General features: G+C 29.8%; 2 protein-coding genes across 4 annotated transcripts in view; both read right to left on the bottom strand.

Annotated features, from left to right (window-relative positions):
• Positions 1 to 3,744, bottom strand: part of LOC142319710 (aspartate--tRNA ligase, mitochondrial-like) — a 47,622-nt gene extending 43,878 nt beyond the window's left edge. For 2 of the 3 annotated variants that reach the window (XM_075357287.1, XM_075357286.1), the window contains exon 1: positions 2,870 to 3,250. In XM_075357287.1, the coding sequence (XP_075213402.1) occupies positions 2,870 to 2,878 (9 nt within the window). In that variant the 5' untranslated portion in view covers positions 2,879 to 3,250. Of the gene's footprint in view, positions 1 to 2,869; positions 3,251 to 3,373 lie in introns of those variants that run through there. The other variant, XM_075357288.1, reaches the window with a different exon arrangement.
• A 2,116-nt stretch (positions 3,745 to 5,860) lies between these two features.
• The window catches only part of LOC142320083 (aspartate--tRNA ligase, mitochondrial-like), a 58,806-nt gene continuing 48,047 nt past the window's right edge, over positions 5,861 to 16,619 (bottom strand). Inside the window, 2 exon segments of the mRNA XM_075357758.1 lie at positions 5,861 to 9,253; positions 11,654 to 11,840. Coding sequence (XP_075213873.1) covers positions 9,096 to 9,253; positions 11,654 to 11,840 — 345 coding nt within the window. The 3' untranslated portion in view covers positions 5,861 to 9,095.

Here is a 16,619-nt window from a genome sequence, read left to right as displayed (position 1 = left end):
TTACAAAATATATACCAAACGTGAGTAAGTAATTAAAACTAAAATTTCTGTAGATGGCACCCTAGCTTACTAATATGTAGCATAAAAAAATGTCTGGAAGACAGAAACTGCATACCCTATAACTTCATGGTTTCATTATATCCGGAATACTCAGGAAGCAACAACCTTGCTTTCCTGAGTAAGTTCCATCAGTGGAACTTAAAATGTCTGTTCTAATGTCATGTAGGTACAACCAGTACGTAACTAAAAAGCTTTATTCCATTTGAAAATCCTACACCAAGTGGAATATGTTGAAAACAAGTGCCTGGTGCTTTAAAACTGGGTTTTCTCAGCTAAGCTACGGTAAACCCAATGCCAGATGGATTCTTCTACCCCTGAGATGGAAACAATGTTAACAGTTTTACAATAAAAAAATAATCACTGTTCAGCAAAGAACAGAGGAAGCCAACGTTCACCCACTATAAATCTAGAGCAAAGAAAAAACAAAATTATATCAGTAACCATCTTCAAATTGAATCAATAGAAAATATAAACTACAGATTTTGGTTTTGGCTTTTCTTTTTTTTTAGATTATCCTTTAATAAGAAATAGAATTATATTTTTTTAAACTATGGGAATCACAGACCAAAACAAATTTAGAAATTTTTTTGCCACTCTAACAATCTCTAACAAAATTAAACTAAATAATACCCACTACAGAGTTAGAAAATAATGGCCCTATCCATTTCCCAGTCTGAGTTTTTAACTGATTTCAGCACACAAATTACCTAAGTCTATGTAAATATGTATACATATAACGTCTCTGAACCTCTCTACAACCTACATCATGGACTGATTTTAACACAAATAGTAAAAGCATGATAAAGCATAGAAAAATAAAGTATATTCCATTATTTTAAGTTTTTGACAATTATCAACATAAAATAAAATACGTGGACAGATTTACCACCAACCAATACATCAATAACTTAACTACTCTACTAGTTTGATCAATTTTTATTGTCTAAAAAATTAACAAAATGTAACTGAAATATTTTCAGCCACATATTTTTTGGTATTAAAAAGAATTAAAGTATTAAAAAGAATATATATATATATATATATAAAATGAAATTCTGAATAAATTTGTTCCTAAGCATAACAGAAAACTACAAGAAATACACTTAATACTAATACACTAACATATAATACAATTAGGTTTTCTGGTTCATATTTTTAAATAAGAGGTTTGATAAAAAAATATGCAGAATTTTAGTTTTTCTCAAAAAATCTTACTTTATTCATCAATACTGATTTTGTCACCTTCAAAGTACTCTCGTTTGTGCTTTTTATAATCTTTAAAGCATCTCTTGAATGCAATTTTCGGTACGGTGTTTAGCTCCTTCAGCGATTCTGTCTTTATTTCTTCAATGTCAGCAAAACATTGTCCTTTAATGGTTCTTTCAGTTTGGGGAATAGGAAAAAGTCACAGGGAGCCATATCCAACAAATACAAAGGCTGAGGCATCAATAACAGTGTTGTTTTTGGTAAAAAATTCACAAACAAGCAGTGGAGTGTGAGCAGGTGTATTATTGTGGTGTAATTGCCATGAATTGTTTCATCACAAATCCAAACGTTTTCTTTGGATTGCTTCACTTAAACAGCGTAGAACTTCCAGGTAGTCCTCCTTATTGACCATACAAACTGGTAGCAAGAATTCATGATACACTAAGCTATTGAAATCAAAGACACACAGTGATCAGAACCTTCACGTTTGATCGAACTTGATTATTTTTCTTCAATCTTATCTCTTCAGGAAGCTTTGTTTTAATTTACCAGGCTATACAGTCTGGAAAATTAAAAAATTAGATGAATTTTTTTATTAAACCTCATCGTATATAAAATTATTTCTACCTCTATAATTTTCAACCATTCAGTAGAAATATTAAAGGTCTATCCAACTAACTGCAATAATTACAACATAATAGCATCATTGTTGGGTAAGGTTAACTAAGAAAAAACACAGCTCGTATTTGCCAAAAGAAATTGGACTTTAATTGAGAAAGAAAACAACTTAACTTAAAAACTAGAAAGAAATTATGAAAATAACATAATTTAACGATACATAAGAATATCAAATGAAATCAGCATAGCAATAATATTAAATGAAAAAATACATGAATATACACTTTTAAATACACATTTTTAACAAAGCCTGCAAAAGAGAACATGAAACACCTTAATTTTAATTATAAATTTAGAAAAACATAACATCAATAAACATAGTATGTCTGAAAAACTATTGCCTTGCTGACAAATGCAGTAATATTGAAAATTAGGAATGAACAAATGTCATGAACTTAGAAAAATAAATTACAGTAAATCTTAATTGGCACTGGCCTTTCCTGATTTATGACCAAACTTAGCATTAAAAAATATAAAAATGTAATTCTAGTTTAACGTAGAAAAAGGCCACAATAATATTATGGTACAAAAGGAGTTAATTACAATGTTCCAATTGAAATTAATAAACATATAAATAGAGTTCCTTTGCTAGTAAGCTTTCTTGAAAAATGTAAATTACAAAGTCCTAAAACATAATTGCACATCAGGAACAAATTGTTTTGGGTTAATTTTAGAGCAGGATTATGAACACAGTTCATGAATAGAAATAGATTAATCTCGGCGAATAACAAGATACAAGATTAAATTAATAAAGCACGTGAAATAGGTTGCAGCTGAACAAAGACTCAACCTTATGTAAGTAACCTGTAGTGACTGTACTTAAGTGAAATTGAAACTTGAAAGGCATAGGTATGATGAATGTTCCACAAACTTTTACTGATAAAGTAACTGTTTAAATGTAATAAATAATGAAAATTAAACTTGCCTGTAGCATACAAATATCAGTAAATGACAAACTAATGAATGAAGGTGAATGGATACATACAGTACAGTAATTCCTGGGCGTAGTCCGCAGTGGTGAATCAGGAACGCAGGGGGTGAGACGTGGTGTAGCATTAGACTAATACGTAGTAGATATGTAGCAACGAGGTTGGAGATTTTGGATCGAGTAAAATGTAATCTGTGATTCGAGAAGATTCGGCGGCGATAGAAATGGCAGTTTGTAGTAATTGAAGCACTTTCAGGAGAAACGTAATATAGTGAATTTGAAGAACAACTTAACGAAGAAACGAGGCTGGACGAACATAGAAAACTGTGAAATCACGAAAAACTGACGAGTAGAATTTTCAACACAGGAATACCGCAACAGGCATGCGAGTATGGAGGTGATGAAGAGATTAGCACAAATCTTGAAAGCGAAAACGTAAAAAGGTGTCTTTACATTGCAATGTTTATAATGACACATTGTTTAGTTATTATTTATACAAACCTGAATAACAAAATTTTTCTTATATTATGACTCATAGCCTAAGCTAGCGTACAGTTGTTCGCCACTCCCACATCAAAGGGTGAGGAGCCCATCAGATCAGTGCCAATTCGGCTTGGACAAGCTACACCTGTTTACACCGTTTGGCATAAAGTTGTTTTTATTTTCAATAATGTTTTTTGTCTTTATCTTATCTACTGTGGTCGCAATGTTTCATAAAAGCAATTCTATTTAACCACGTTAATTTTTAACTGTTTTTTGTTAGCTCATTTTAATATTGTCAAGTTCCTAGAAATATACATTTCTTTGTCTGCGATCATATCCTGTACTTGTTCATATTTCAGTTTTTTTATCAGTTTTACATTACTCTTTTAATGGTCTGTCTGCTTATAATATTAATTTTTCGATATGTTGTTTCTTACCCAAACTTCCCGTCTATGCTAATTTTCTTTGTCTTACCAATACCAGCACACTAGCTCTTGTTGTCAACACACACACTCTCGTTGGTATTGCCTTCTTTGTTTCCCCCTCTACTCTTCACGCCATCATTTTCTTCAGTCCAGACCAGACTTTTGTAATGTGCGGACCCAGGACTCTGTCTTTTCTCTATCTCTTACAGTTGCAATTCAAATTTGACTCTCACCATTTGTGGATCGTTCTCTTTCCCTCTCGTACAACGCTGTACAGATTAGACTTTCGTAGTGTGCTGACCTACGGACTCACTTCACTTCTTTACTTCGTACCACGCAGTCCAGAATAGACCAGTTATTCTTCAAATTCACAATATTTTGTTTTTCATGAAAGTGCTTAAATTACTACAAGCTGTCAATTCTGTCGATGCCGAATTTTCTCCAGCTTCTTATTACAATTTCAGCGAAGCAGAATTTCTTCAAACTCGTTGCTACACATTTCAGACGCCCAGTCTTGCTCAACCTCGAAGCCACACTCTCACCAGTGTATTCCTCATACACCACGGCGGACTACACCCCGGAATTTACTGTATGTATTCGTTTTACCTTCATTTACGAGTTCGTCGTTTATTAATATTGGTGTGCTACAGGCAAGTTTAATTTTCATCATTTATTACGTTAAACATTTATTTTATCATTAATATTTGTGGAACATTCCGTTCATCGTGCGCATTACGCATTTCAATTTCATGTTTAATTTAAAAAACCATTTATTCACTTTACAGTCACGACAGGTTACTTACATAAGGTTCTGTCATTGTTCAGCTGCAACCTATTTCACGTGCTTTATTAATTTCAATTCTGTAGTTATGATAATTAACTCTACAATTTAATCTTATATCTTATTAACTGCCAAGATTAATCCATTTCTATTCATGAACTGTGTTCATTACTGCTCTAAAATTAACCTAAAACAGTTTGTTCCTGATGTGCAATTATGTTTTAGGACTTTGTAATTTATATTTTTCAAGAAAGCTTACTAGCAAAGGAACTCTATTTATATGCTTATTAATTTCAATTGGATTATTGTAATTAACTCCTTTTGTACTAGAATATTATTGTGTCCCTTTTCTATGTTAAACTAGAGTTACATGTATTAATTATTTAACGTTAAGTTTGTTGATGTTCTTAATTCAGAAAAGGCCAGTGCTAATTAAGATTTATTGTAATTTATTTTTTCTAAGCTAATCACATCTGTTCACTGCTAATTTTCATATTACAGTATATGTTAGTAGTGCTACTGTTTTCCAGTTCCACTTTCTATTGATTTTATGTTTTAAGTATCTAATTTGAAAATAAGGTGTTTTTTTATGTTCTCTTGTTTTCAGGCTTTGTTAAATTGTGTATTTAAAAAATGTATATTCATGTATTTTTGCATTTAACATCATTGTCCATATGTTGATTCAGCTGATATTTTAAGTATCATTAAATTATGTCAATTTCATAATTTCTTTTTAGTTTTTAAGGTTATAATTTAATAGTTCATTTGTTTTCTTTCCAATTAAAGTCCAATTTCTTTTGGCAAATACGAGCTGTGTTTTCTTTTATTTTTGTTAACTTTACCCAACAACACCTTTCCATAGTAATATCAGGTGTGTAATTGTAAGTCATTCGAACTGTAGCAAGAACACATTTTTAATTTATTTGATCGTAATGGTTTGCATTATAACAATGTCAATGTATTTTCTAAATCACATTTATCAACCAAAATATAGATTTTGCAAGAAGTATTATCCAACATTGAAGATATAAATTATTATCCTTTGGATAACAACCAAGGGTTTTACTATTGTGAACAAAAATGTTTGATTGGAAAAGATATATATATATATATATATATATATATATATATATATCAAACCCTACCCATCCCAACATAATAATAAACATACTAAATCAGGCATTAAAACAAAAAAAACCATTTGGTGGTTAAGTTATTTTTATATATATGTGTACACAAAAAATCAGATGGAGCAAACAATTTCAAGGAAATTAATACTAAGTAAATGAATAAACAATATTTAAATTATTTTTTATTTTATTTTTTTTTGTATATAGTATGATACAATAGTATATATTTATCCAGTAATGCAGATGCATCAATAATAATAGTAACACAAGAAAATGTTAACACAATAAATGAGCTGGTTGGAAAAAAAATGGTTAAGTCAAGAAAAATCTGATTTTCAGTTAAGTCCACGTAGATTATCATTCTCAATGTCTATTCTGTTCAGTATGATAGTGAAGTAAGTCATAAGCTCTACTATTTACCACAAGGAGCAGCACATCATTGTGTTGTGGTCTAGCAGCATATCATCATTTTAAGATCAGGTCTATTTTATTAAGTTTTAATGACTGTATTGGCTAAATTAGATATTCAGGTTACATTAAACAGTTTTTCAATATAAATACAGAACATTTATTTGTATTAATTTTAACAAAAACTGTTTTAATTTAATGTGTGTAGATTTACTTTTATTGGTGTGAAGTTTTAGGTAATTTTTGAAAAGAAGACCCTTTAAAAGTGGTGTTTCCTTTGATTTTTTATTTAAATTTAATGCTGTTAACTCTCTTACTTTCAATTCCTACAGAAAAATGAGTAGGGCTACTTGTAAACAAAATCAGTTCAAAATGTTTATGAGCGATTCATCAGATGACAACTGTAACCTTTCTAATAGAAATTTAAACTGAATTTCTAAATTCCAAAATAAGAAAATGTGATTTTTTTAAATAAAAATCAGTGATGACAGTTTAAATTCAGAAGAAAAAATAAACCTAGAATTTAATCATGAATACCACTTAAGAGAAGCTGAACTCGCAAGAGAATGCATGGAAAAAGAAGCAGAATATGCTAAAAAACATCCTGAAAGTTAAATGTGTATTACTGATTTACAGACAGCATTTCCTTTTACTGCTTAACTATAAAATAAAAACATGGTACAATCTTGGCATACATATCCTTGTCAGTTGTTCTGCTATATTTTATGTCTAGGACAAGGCAAAAACATTAAGAGTATTGCAAGAAATTTCCTTGTGTGTGGTGAAGTGCTTAATAACACGCAAGAAACAAAAAAAATGTTGTGATCTACAGCGATATGTGTACCGACCAGAACAGAAATTTCAATATCACCTTCGCTTTAATGAGTGAGATTGATACAAACTGATGAAGTGCAGACTGAAACTACTGAACAAAAATTATTAGTTTCAGGCCACTCATACTTGCCAAGGATTTCTGATTTTGGGAGTATGGAATTAATTGGCTGATAAAGTAAAAGTAATTTATTATGGAACAATGGGGTGAAATCATGGTACATGCTGCAGTAAAAATAAATTTATTGTTTGTAAAAAGTGAAGAATTTTTTCACATCAAATTTGGAAAGCAATACAATCAAGAGGAAAAAATATGAATAAGGATCCTGTTAAATGGTTAAAGATTCAGTGTATAAAACTAACCAAAACTAATCCTTACATCATTTTATATAAGGAAATGCTTTCGGAGATGTTAAATCTTGCAACTTTAAACGCTAAACCAACAGGAAGATAAGGTAGACCTGTACTTTTAATGAACACTGTACTAGAAAAACAGAGAAGAAGAAGAAACAAGCTATGATGATGAATTTATTAAAATTTATACAAATAAATTTTATTTGTATGAATGTGCATCATAGATTTTTCATGGATTTATTAACCTCTCCTGAAAAAAAAATAGGACTTCTACCTTATGAGGAGGAAGAACAAGAAACAGTTGCTGAGATCTCCGATTAAAATTTACCTGTGTGACCAATTTTGAACTACTTTTTCAATATTTTTTTTACATTTTTTTATAATGAAAGACAGAATTAAGTGGTTTTTGAAACATTGTGTTTAATATTTTTCTTTTTTTTATGAACTTACTTATTTTTACATGTTTAAAAATGATGAAAGGACACAAATAAGTTTGTCAGTAAGAAGTAACAATGTATCTTTTAAATAATTTAACAAAGTTTTGTTTCGATAAAATATAGTAAAATGAATTTTAATGATATATGTGTCACATTTATTGTTACACCTTTTAAACTGAAAGTGGTTAAGTCATTTAAGCCAGTTTTTAATACAAACTCTAAAATTATGATTATACTTTATATATGCAATAAATGTTTCAATACTTTTGAATAAAAAAACAAAAGAATAATGATCAACACTGATTTTTAATATTAGACTTATGAAAAATCTGAATTGCTCTGAACGGTAAAATACTGACTCACACCATTCTCATTCCAACTGGCTCAAATGTATCTTCATAATCCATACTATTGATTAGATATGGATGATATATTGGAAAATTATTATTAAATTTTACATAATAAATAAAAGAAAAATCTTATTAGTAAAACATAATTTTTTTAAAAGAAAATCAATAAAAAGGATATAAATAAGAAAATTTATGAAATAAAATGTGTAACAGAATAAAATAGTATTTCATTTTCCCAAAACTTCAACTCCTCAAAAAAGCACTTCAAGTACTATGTCAATATATGATAGAATTACAATTGAAACAAATGACTAATAAAAATCCAAAGACAAGAATAGAAAACTTTAAAAAATAATTTTAGAATACAATTAATCAAAACTTTTATAAAAAGGGTGCAAATTAAAAATGTAAAAAAACTAAAAATAAAATGACCAAAGTTAGAGAACTTAACTGTAAGATGGTATCACTTGGTATCTGCAAGTGATTATTAATCATCAAATGCAACAATACAGTACTTTACATTCCCTGAGAGGTAACTGGAATTTAAGTCTCCAGTATTATCTATATTTTCTTTAATTAAGTAATAAAACTATCTTAAGTAATAGCTAAGAAAATGAGTTAACAAATTATCAATTTTTTTGTAATACCATAGTTTTATTGGACAATATTTTACAAGATAAACAAACCTATCTAGTATTAATATTTATGGTAAAAGATCACAGGTATAGAAAAACAAGGGCTCAACAGAAGATGAAACAATTGTATAACAAGAGAACACATATTTCTGATAAGTTAACAGGATCAGATTATAAGGAATTGAAACAACAGTAACAATCTTTTTTCCTTTTTAAAACTAGATGTTTTCACTTAACTTTAAACATTCCATTTCCAATTAAAAATTATTTATACTGTCAAAACATTTTATGTAAGTATCATGCAAATACTTTCAACAGTCTTCCAAGATTATAATTAGGTATGCCTACAATTTATTCATAAACTGCAATTAAATTATAGTAAAAGAGTATTATGAATGACTAGGAAGATGATAACGTTTTCTTTCTTCATCAGATATTCCACAAGGTGCACCAGAAAGATCATCTTTGCCATCATACCCTTTGGGAAATGCTATAACATCCCTGATCGATTCTGCACCAGCTAATATTGCTATCAGCCTATCAACACCTGCAAAAATAAATAATATGTATTTATTTCAACTTAATAAATCATACCAGAACTTTTCCGTATTGGTTACTGAATTCTGGAAGAAAAAACTGAGCAGAGGATTGGTATGAAAAAGACATGTAAGGTTTCAGAGAAAGAATATTAAAGGTTTACTGGTGAGAAAAGGGGAGATTTGAATATTTGGCCTTTCTTAAGAAAGTTAGTTATATAATAGCCCTCAATATAACACAAAATCAATATTTTTTTTAAATTATTGAAGTAAAACTATAAAAATTAATAAATGAGAATTAGAAAGAAAAAACAAGGTTCATGTGTGCAAAATTTACTATCTTCAACTAACATGAGAAAATGTTTACCCAGAGTTAAAAGTGTCAACAAATTATAAGAAATACAAGTACTTCTACACATATTTTCTAAGAAAAACATATCACTATTTATCAGTACTCTGTTTATCTAAACAGATAATTTAAGTTATTTATAAGTAATATGGTACTTTATTGGTTGAGATTTAATTAACCACAAATCTCAGGAATGGTCAGCCTACAATTTTTAGAAATCACTTTAAAGACAGACACAAAGGAAAATAAAATGATGTGCAAAAGACAATTTACTCTACACAATTACAGAGAAACCCAAAAGTTGTGCACATTGAAATTGAAGTGTCTATAAATAGTAATATAGAAAAGTTCTATCAGCTACTGCAAGACAGCACCACAGATATTAACAACAAACCTAGATGCCATTGCAATATGTACTGATCACACACAACGCTTGCAGTAATGACTTGTTTATTGCTTGGTAAACATGTCATATTCCCAAGAGCAAGTTTTCGTTGTTGAACATTATTTTTCCAGTCGTTCTTATGCACGTGTTGTAGACGAATTTCATGGAAAATATCTGGATCTGTCAGTGCCTAACAATTCATCCATAACAAGATTAATCGCTCATTTTAAAGAATGTGGATCAGTTGCAGATGAGAATTGGGAGACCGGCTACTTTGACTGATGCTAAACTGGCTAAGCTTAAGATTGTGATGCAGCATTTACCTTCAAAAAACTTGAAGAGACTGTCATCAACTCACGCTCAGATTTCATATGGAAGTGTTCAAATCATAATGAAGCGGTTACGCTTTCATGCATGTCACGTTTGCAATGTTGAGGAATTGAAGGAGCAGAATAAAGAAAAGCATGTAGTGTACTGTAATAATCGTGGAATTGCAGAGCTTGACCATGTTTTCTCCACTGATGAGATGTATTTTTTCACCTTAGAGGCTATGTGAACAGCCAAAACACTAGAATTTGGTCAACTGAAAATCCACATGTGTTACTTGAAAACCCCTTACACTCAGAAAATGGGGGTGTGGTGTGCCATATCCTGTCATCAAAGGTAGTGGGGCCCATTTTCTTTGAAACTACAGTGAATAGTATTGTGTACCAAGACATCATTACACAGTTTATTGTGCTTCTTGAAGATGATGAACGTGATTGTTGGTTCCAGCAGGACAGTGACACGTGTCAAATATCTAAAGAAACCGTGCATTTCTTGTGATAGTTTTTTGGTGAGAGTATCATCTCTAAAGGAATATGACCCCCACTTTCACCCAATTTGATATCCCCAGATTTCTTCCAGTGGAGTTACTTAAAGGAAAGGTATTTTAAAATAGGCCATACGCACTGGAGAAACTAAAGATGAACATAACAATGGAGATTAACATCAGTATATACGTGCTCCACAAAGTGGCCTCAAACATTGTAAAAAAGAGTTTGTACATGCATTACACTCAGCTGCTTATGACCACGTCTCTAACAAATAACACCATACACCTATAATTCCCAAAATGACACCCATTCCTAATAACGGAGTGTAAAATTCTGGGGATTTAGAAGAGAAAACAAAGTAGCTTCCCTATAATACTCAAAATAAAATCTTAAATGAATGTTAATATTTAAGGGGGGGCAGCTGCACATTCCACCTAATCAGAATAATGCTGCTTTGATTGCAATGTTATATTAATGCAATAAGAAAACCAAAAATACTAATTTTTATTTATAGACATGTCTCAAATTATGTGTATAAGGAAGGAATAATCTTTCAATATTTTGCTATTATTGATTTAATCAAATCTTTACCAGCATCAACCAAAAAAAATCAGATTTATAGAAAGCATTACAGAAAATTTATAGAGGAATTTAATGATAAGCAAGAATCCAATAAAAAAAAAATTATCAACACCAATGAGGAAGTAGACGGTACCAATCTTGGAAAAAGCAGAAAAATATTTAACATTTAATAATTGTCTCCTGCAATTAAAAGTAGATAATTATGCAGGTTTATATTTTCTTGTACAATAAACAAAAATAGTTCTAATAAATACATAACATATTAACATTTAGTAGTTACCTAAAGCTATACCACCATGCGGTGGACATCCTGATTCAAGTGCATCTAATAAATGATGGAGGGATTCTACTGGAACTCTCAATAAATCATTTAAAATGTACTTCTGAAGGTCAGAGTTATGTACACGTATGGAACCACCTCCTACTTCAGCTCCATTGAGAACTAAATCATAATGCAATCCTCTTACCTAAATCAGAAATTACATTTAAAAGACAAAATACAAAGGAAGATATAATATTTACTATCAAACACAACAATCTTAATTAATTACAAAATGAAAATTACATGTCAATTACTTGATTATTTTTGAGCATTCTTAATTATCTTTAATAAAAGATGGGACCTTTTGTTGACACACGCATCGATAGAAGAATTAAATTACCAGCATACCCCTTACCTATTTTGTTCACAAGTGAAAAATTTATTAAGAAGATTGTTTTCGACATCCACATGAGAACTTAAACGAGTAGAGGTAATGTTTAAAATTTTGAAAAAATTGTTTTCATAAATCAAGTGCTGGAAGAGAAGAAATTATCTTCAGGCATATAAGTCATTCAACACAGTTTTTTTGGTGTACAGTTAAATTTTTAATTAATTAGAAAAAGTGCTGCATATAAATATAGTTAATAGGCAGTGATGGATTTATTGAATTCTATTAAGTTTCAATTGGAAATTGAACCCAACACCTCAATCGAATGCTCCTTATTCTTCCTGTTTAGTGGCATGAATTCTGGTGTGCGTCTGGTTATGGGTCAAGAAGTATATAACCAACTCTCTATAACCAATTTGTCATTCAACAGTGCCTGTTGAATGAAAGAATTTCCTGTAAGAATCGAACGACTATTATGGCCGTATGCCGTGCATATTCAGAGCTATCCACTACAGCAGATTATGTTTCATCCACCGAATTGTAGATTCCAAGTAATTAGAAAAAGATGTAAGTTATAAAAAAGTTGATAGATTCTCAAAGTATTTGTAGGATTTATTTTAGAAGTGCTCTAGGGAATAAAACTCAAAATAATAAGAGTTAAAAAACTGAAAATATTTTATAAGTTACAATAATATCAAAATTATGAAACGCAGTTCAAATGTTAAGAGTTGATCGGTAACAAAATGAAAACACTTGAAAAATGGTTTCAAATACTTACATATTTACTTTATTTTCTTACAAAATCATAATTTCATTTCAAACACTTTTAACATTGTGAAACAAGCATCTTCAAACCCACTGCATAAAATTCCGCCTGAAATTTTCAACTCTTCAATTTACTCGAATTGTTGAGATGCAAGCCAGTTTTTGAGGTGTAGGATCAGGGCTATAAGGGAGATGATCAAAAATCTCCCATCCAAATTTTTTAATTGTTTCTGTGCATGCATCAAGAACAATTCTTGATCTCAGCATTCCCCATCATTAGTTTTGAATGGAACAATGCAGTTTAGAAATCAATAAAAAGGCACATCCTTTTAGTCCCAGAATATAGTTGCCATGATTTTCCTTTGATAATGGACTTGTTTGAATTTTTTAGTTTAAGTGAACCGAATGATATCACTGCATGGATTGTTGTTTTGTCCCAGAATTGACATGCAAAATCCAAATTTTGAGGTTACCAGTGACAATATGGGAAAAAATTTGTCTCCCTCATGGTTAAAGAAATCGAGAAAAGCATGTGCACGTCATTCTGTGATTTTTGTGAGCACTTGTCAACATTTTCAGCACCTATCACATATACAGTTTACAATAGCCCGGTCTTTATTCTAAATAATGTTGTTTTTGAAACTTTGAAAAATTCTAGAGAAAGATTATAAGTTGTAAAGTGGCAATTTTTTTTCACTTTTGCATTGTCATGTTCAATGAGAACATCAGTCTCAACACTAGTCTTACTACGTCTCTGTCATCATGAACATTTGAACACCCTTCCTTAAACTCATGACACCACTGCCTTCCTTCACTCATAGCACTAGGCCCATATGTTTCACACAAATGATGGTGAATTTCAGCAGCATTCTAACCTCTTGCATTTAGAAACCTAACCGCTGATCAAACTTCACAACTGGCAGGATTTGTTATTACCAAACTCATTTTAACACACTAACTCGCTAAGGCAAACAACAATGAACTAATAGTTACATGCCCAACAGACCACTTAAAGTTACTGTGCATGTGCAAACCAATCAGTGTTGCCAATTGCTATTTATAACTCATCAGCTCTTACTCTTGAATCAGGCATCTTACTTTACAGGAGTAAATAAACAGAAAGTTTTCCAAGCTTTGAAAATGAAATTTCTAAAGAAAGTAATATAAATAAAATTTTCAGAAAGGGATTTAGTTAGGTGTAAAAAAAAATAAAAAAAATTCATTGAAAAATTAAATTTTTTTCAAGCATGACAAAAAGAAGATGAAGTTAATAAATAAGCTCACAGACCAATTATCACACGGAAGGTTATGCCAATTTAAAAAGAATAGATGAATCTTGGTTGACCTGCCATGGTTGGATATCATTTTTTATTTGATGCAATTTTTTACTTAATGTTTTAATTAAATAATACTTGATTATTTTCAAATTAATTTATTGCAGATTTTTTTACAGTTACTTTCTTGTCACACACTTTCAAGTCACAACAAAATTAAATAACTATATAATTTAATAATAACAATTGAAAAATCAGAAAAAAGAGATGCATTGCTTGCATCTTTTTGCATTACTTTGCTATTACACTCTTTGCATCTCACTGCATTACTTCCATTAAACTATAACATCTACTAAATGTCTTAGGGCCAAAATGGACAACTACATTTGACCACTAAAGGTCTGAAAGTCATCGAAAAGAATGGTCCGGCAGGAGCTCTCAAAGTATTTTAATGAGAGTAGTTCATTCCTAACACACAAGGACAACATTGCAACACACTTGCTGCAGTCAGCAAGTGATCGTTTTCTACGATCAATGGCTGCTATTGATTTTTCTCTTAACGTTCATAGACTACTTCTAGTCAGACTGACTGATCAGCTTTATTATGTATGTTTATTGTCATGTGCTTTGCTATTATTCTGCTATGCTGGCCTGCTATGTGCAGGCTATATTACTCTTTTCTCGTAACATTAGGCTCATTCAGAAACCAAGTATTCTGCAATACAATATGTTTAACTACTTTCATAAACAAAAAAAATTCTTTCCACAATTAAAATTTATTACCATTTTAATTTCCTTAAAAATATTTTTAGCGTACTTATAAATATTTCTTACTGTGTACAGCACAAAAACAAATAGTTTATGCTTAATAGTCTATAAAACAAACAGTTTATACTGTAATAATAATCTATAGTTAATTATTATTATAAACCCTTCAGCAAGTGAGTCATAAAATGAAGGTTATCAAAATATTTCATCTGAATTATGTTATATGCACTTGTAATGGGTATTAGTATTGATGTTTATAGAAGGTAATAAACATTATCATTAAATAATAGGATTATGCCCTAAAAATTTAAATAATTTATTAATAGCTTAGGCATTTTATACATATTTATAGAATAGTTAAGTCATTTTTGTATCATATTGTTGACTAATATTCAATACTAATGTTTACTTTTCATTTTCAAAAAACTGATTTAGTTCAATTCTTGGTATGTCCTGGTACGAGTGGTATGCTTGTTTCCTAAATATATTTTACGGTATTTATTAGGCTTATACCCAACATATTATAATAATTTATTAATAGCTTAGTCATTACTTTTCATTTTCAGTAAACAGATTTAGTTCAATTCTTGGCATGATCCAGCACAAGTGGTATAACTGGTTCCTTTTATAACATGTAGCTTGTAAGTAAATGTTTTGTGTGTATTTTAAATTCTGCCTTTGCAAAAAAAAAATTCACTAATAAAAAACACAAAATTATGTTTTCAGGTTCGATAGTAACGCAGTCTTGACCTTCTCCAACACAAGCTTTTATTTTCATTATACGCACTTTACATGTACACAATTAATTTAACGGCAAATTAACATATGAATAATTTATTTTGAAAAGTAATAAATGTCAATTTTACAACAAAAAATTATACAATTGTCAAATGACTAAATTTTGCTACACTGCCATGGGATATCTCCTTCTGTACAACTGAAATAAAAAGCAAATTTTTCATGTATAGTAGAAGCAGTATGATCCAAAAGAAGCCAGATAACCACCACATTAAACCAGTTGAAATAAAAAAAACCCTGAGATCAGTGCACTTAAGAAAAGGTGCTCATGAAAAAGATGATGCCTAATTGATACATTAAAAGAAAAACTAATGATTTAAATATGAAAAAGATAGGTATGAGTTTATGAGTTATTTTATTTACAACTTGAATTCAATTTCTGATACTAAGTAGTACATTTTTTATGTTTTCAATGCAGCGTCAACCTCCATTAATACATTTTTTTGTTATTTTAGAGTAATCTATTATTATTTTATGGTAATTATTGAAAATCATCAGATTTTGAAAATATGTAATATTTTCTGAGTCGCATTTTTAAAAATTATGAAGTTTTCTTTGCGAGTCTTAACAAAAAAAAAATTCATTGTTTGCAAAATTAAAAAAACAAAACTAAAAAGCGCTAATTGTAAATATAATTAAAGTTAATAAATTACTGAATACTAAGTTAATTTATTTTAATTTTTGTTAGGATGGTTGACTGACATATTATTATAGTGTTTATAAATTGTATTTTTTAATATTTTACATATGATATTTTCCTGATAATTTATTTATTAATAGGTCTTTTGCTTTTTTTATATATTGTGGTCTAGCTTCAGGGTTTGTAAATTTTATTACTCTTTTTGCAAGATTCTTGACTACTGATTTTTTATGTGATATTGGTTGTGTTGATAGGAAATTAGTTATCTGCCTGAATATGTTGATTTTATATACCATTTTGTTGATATTTTCTTTTCAAAATGCGTTATTGTTAAATCTAAAAAGTTTATAT

The sequence above is a fragment of the Lycorma delicatula genome, chromosome 2 (assembly GCF_047948215.1).
Source record: "Lycorma delicatula isolate Av1 chromosome 2, ASM4794821v1, whole genome shotgun sequence".
Taxonomy (NCBI): domain Eukaryota; kingdom Metazoa; phylum Arthropoda; class Insecta; order Hemiptera; family Fulgoridae; genus Lycorma; species Lycorma delicatula.
This window is presented reverse-complemented; position numbering and strand designations above follow the sequence as displayed.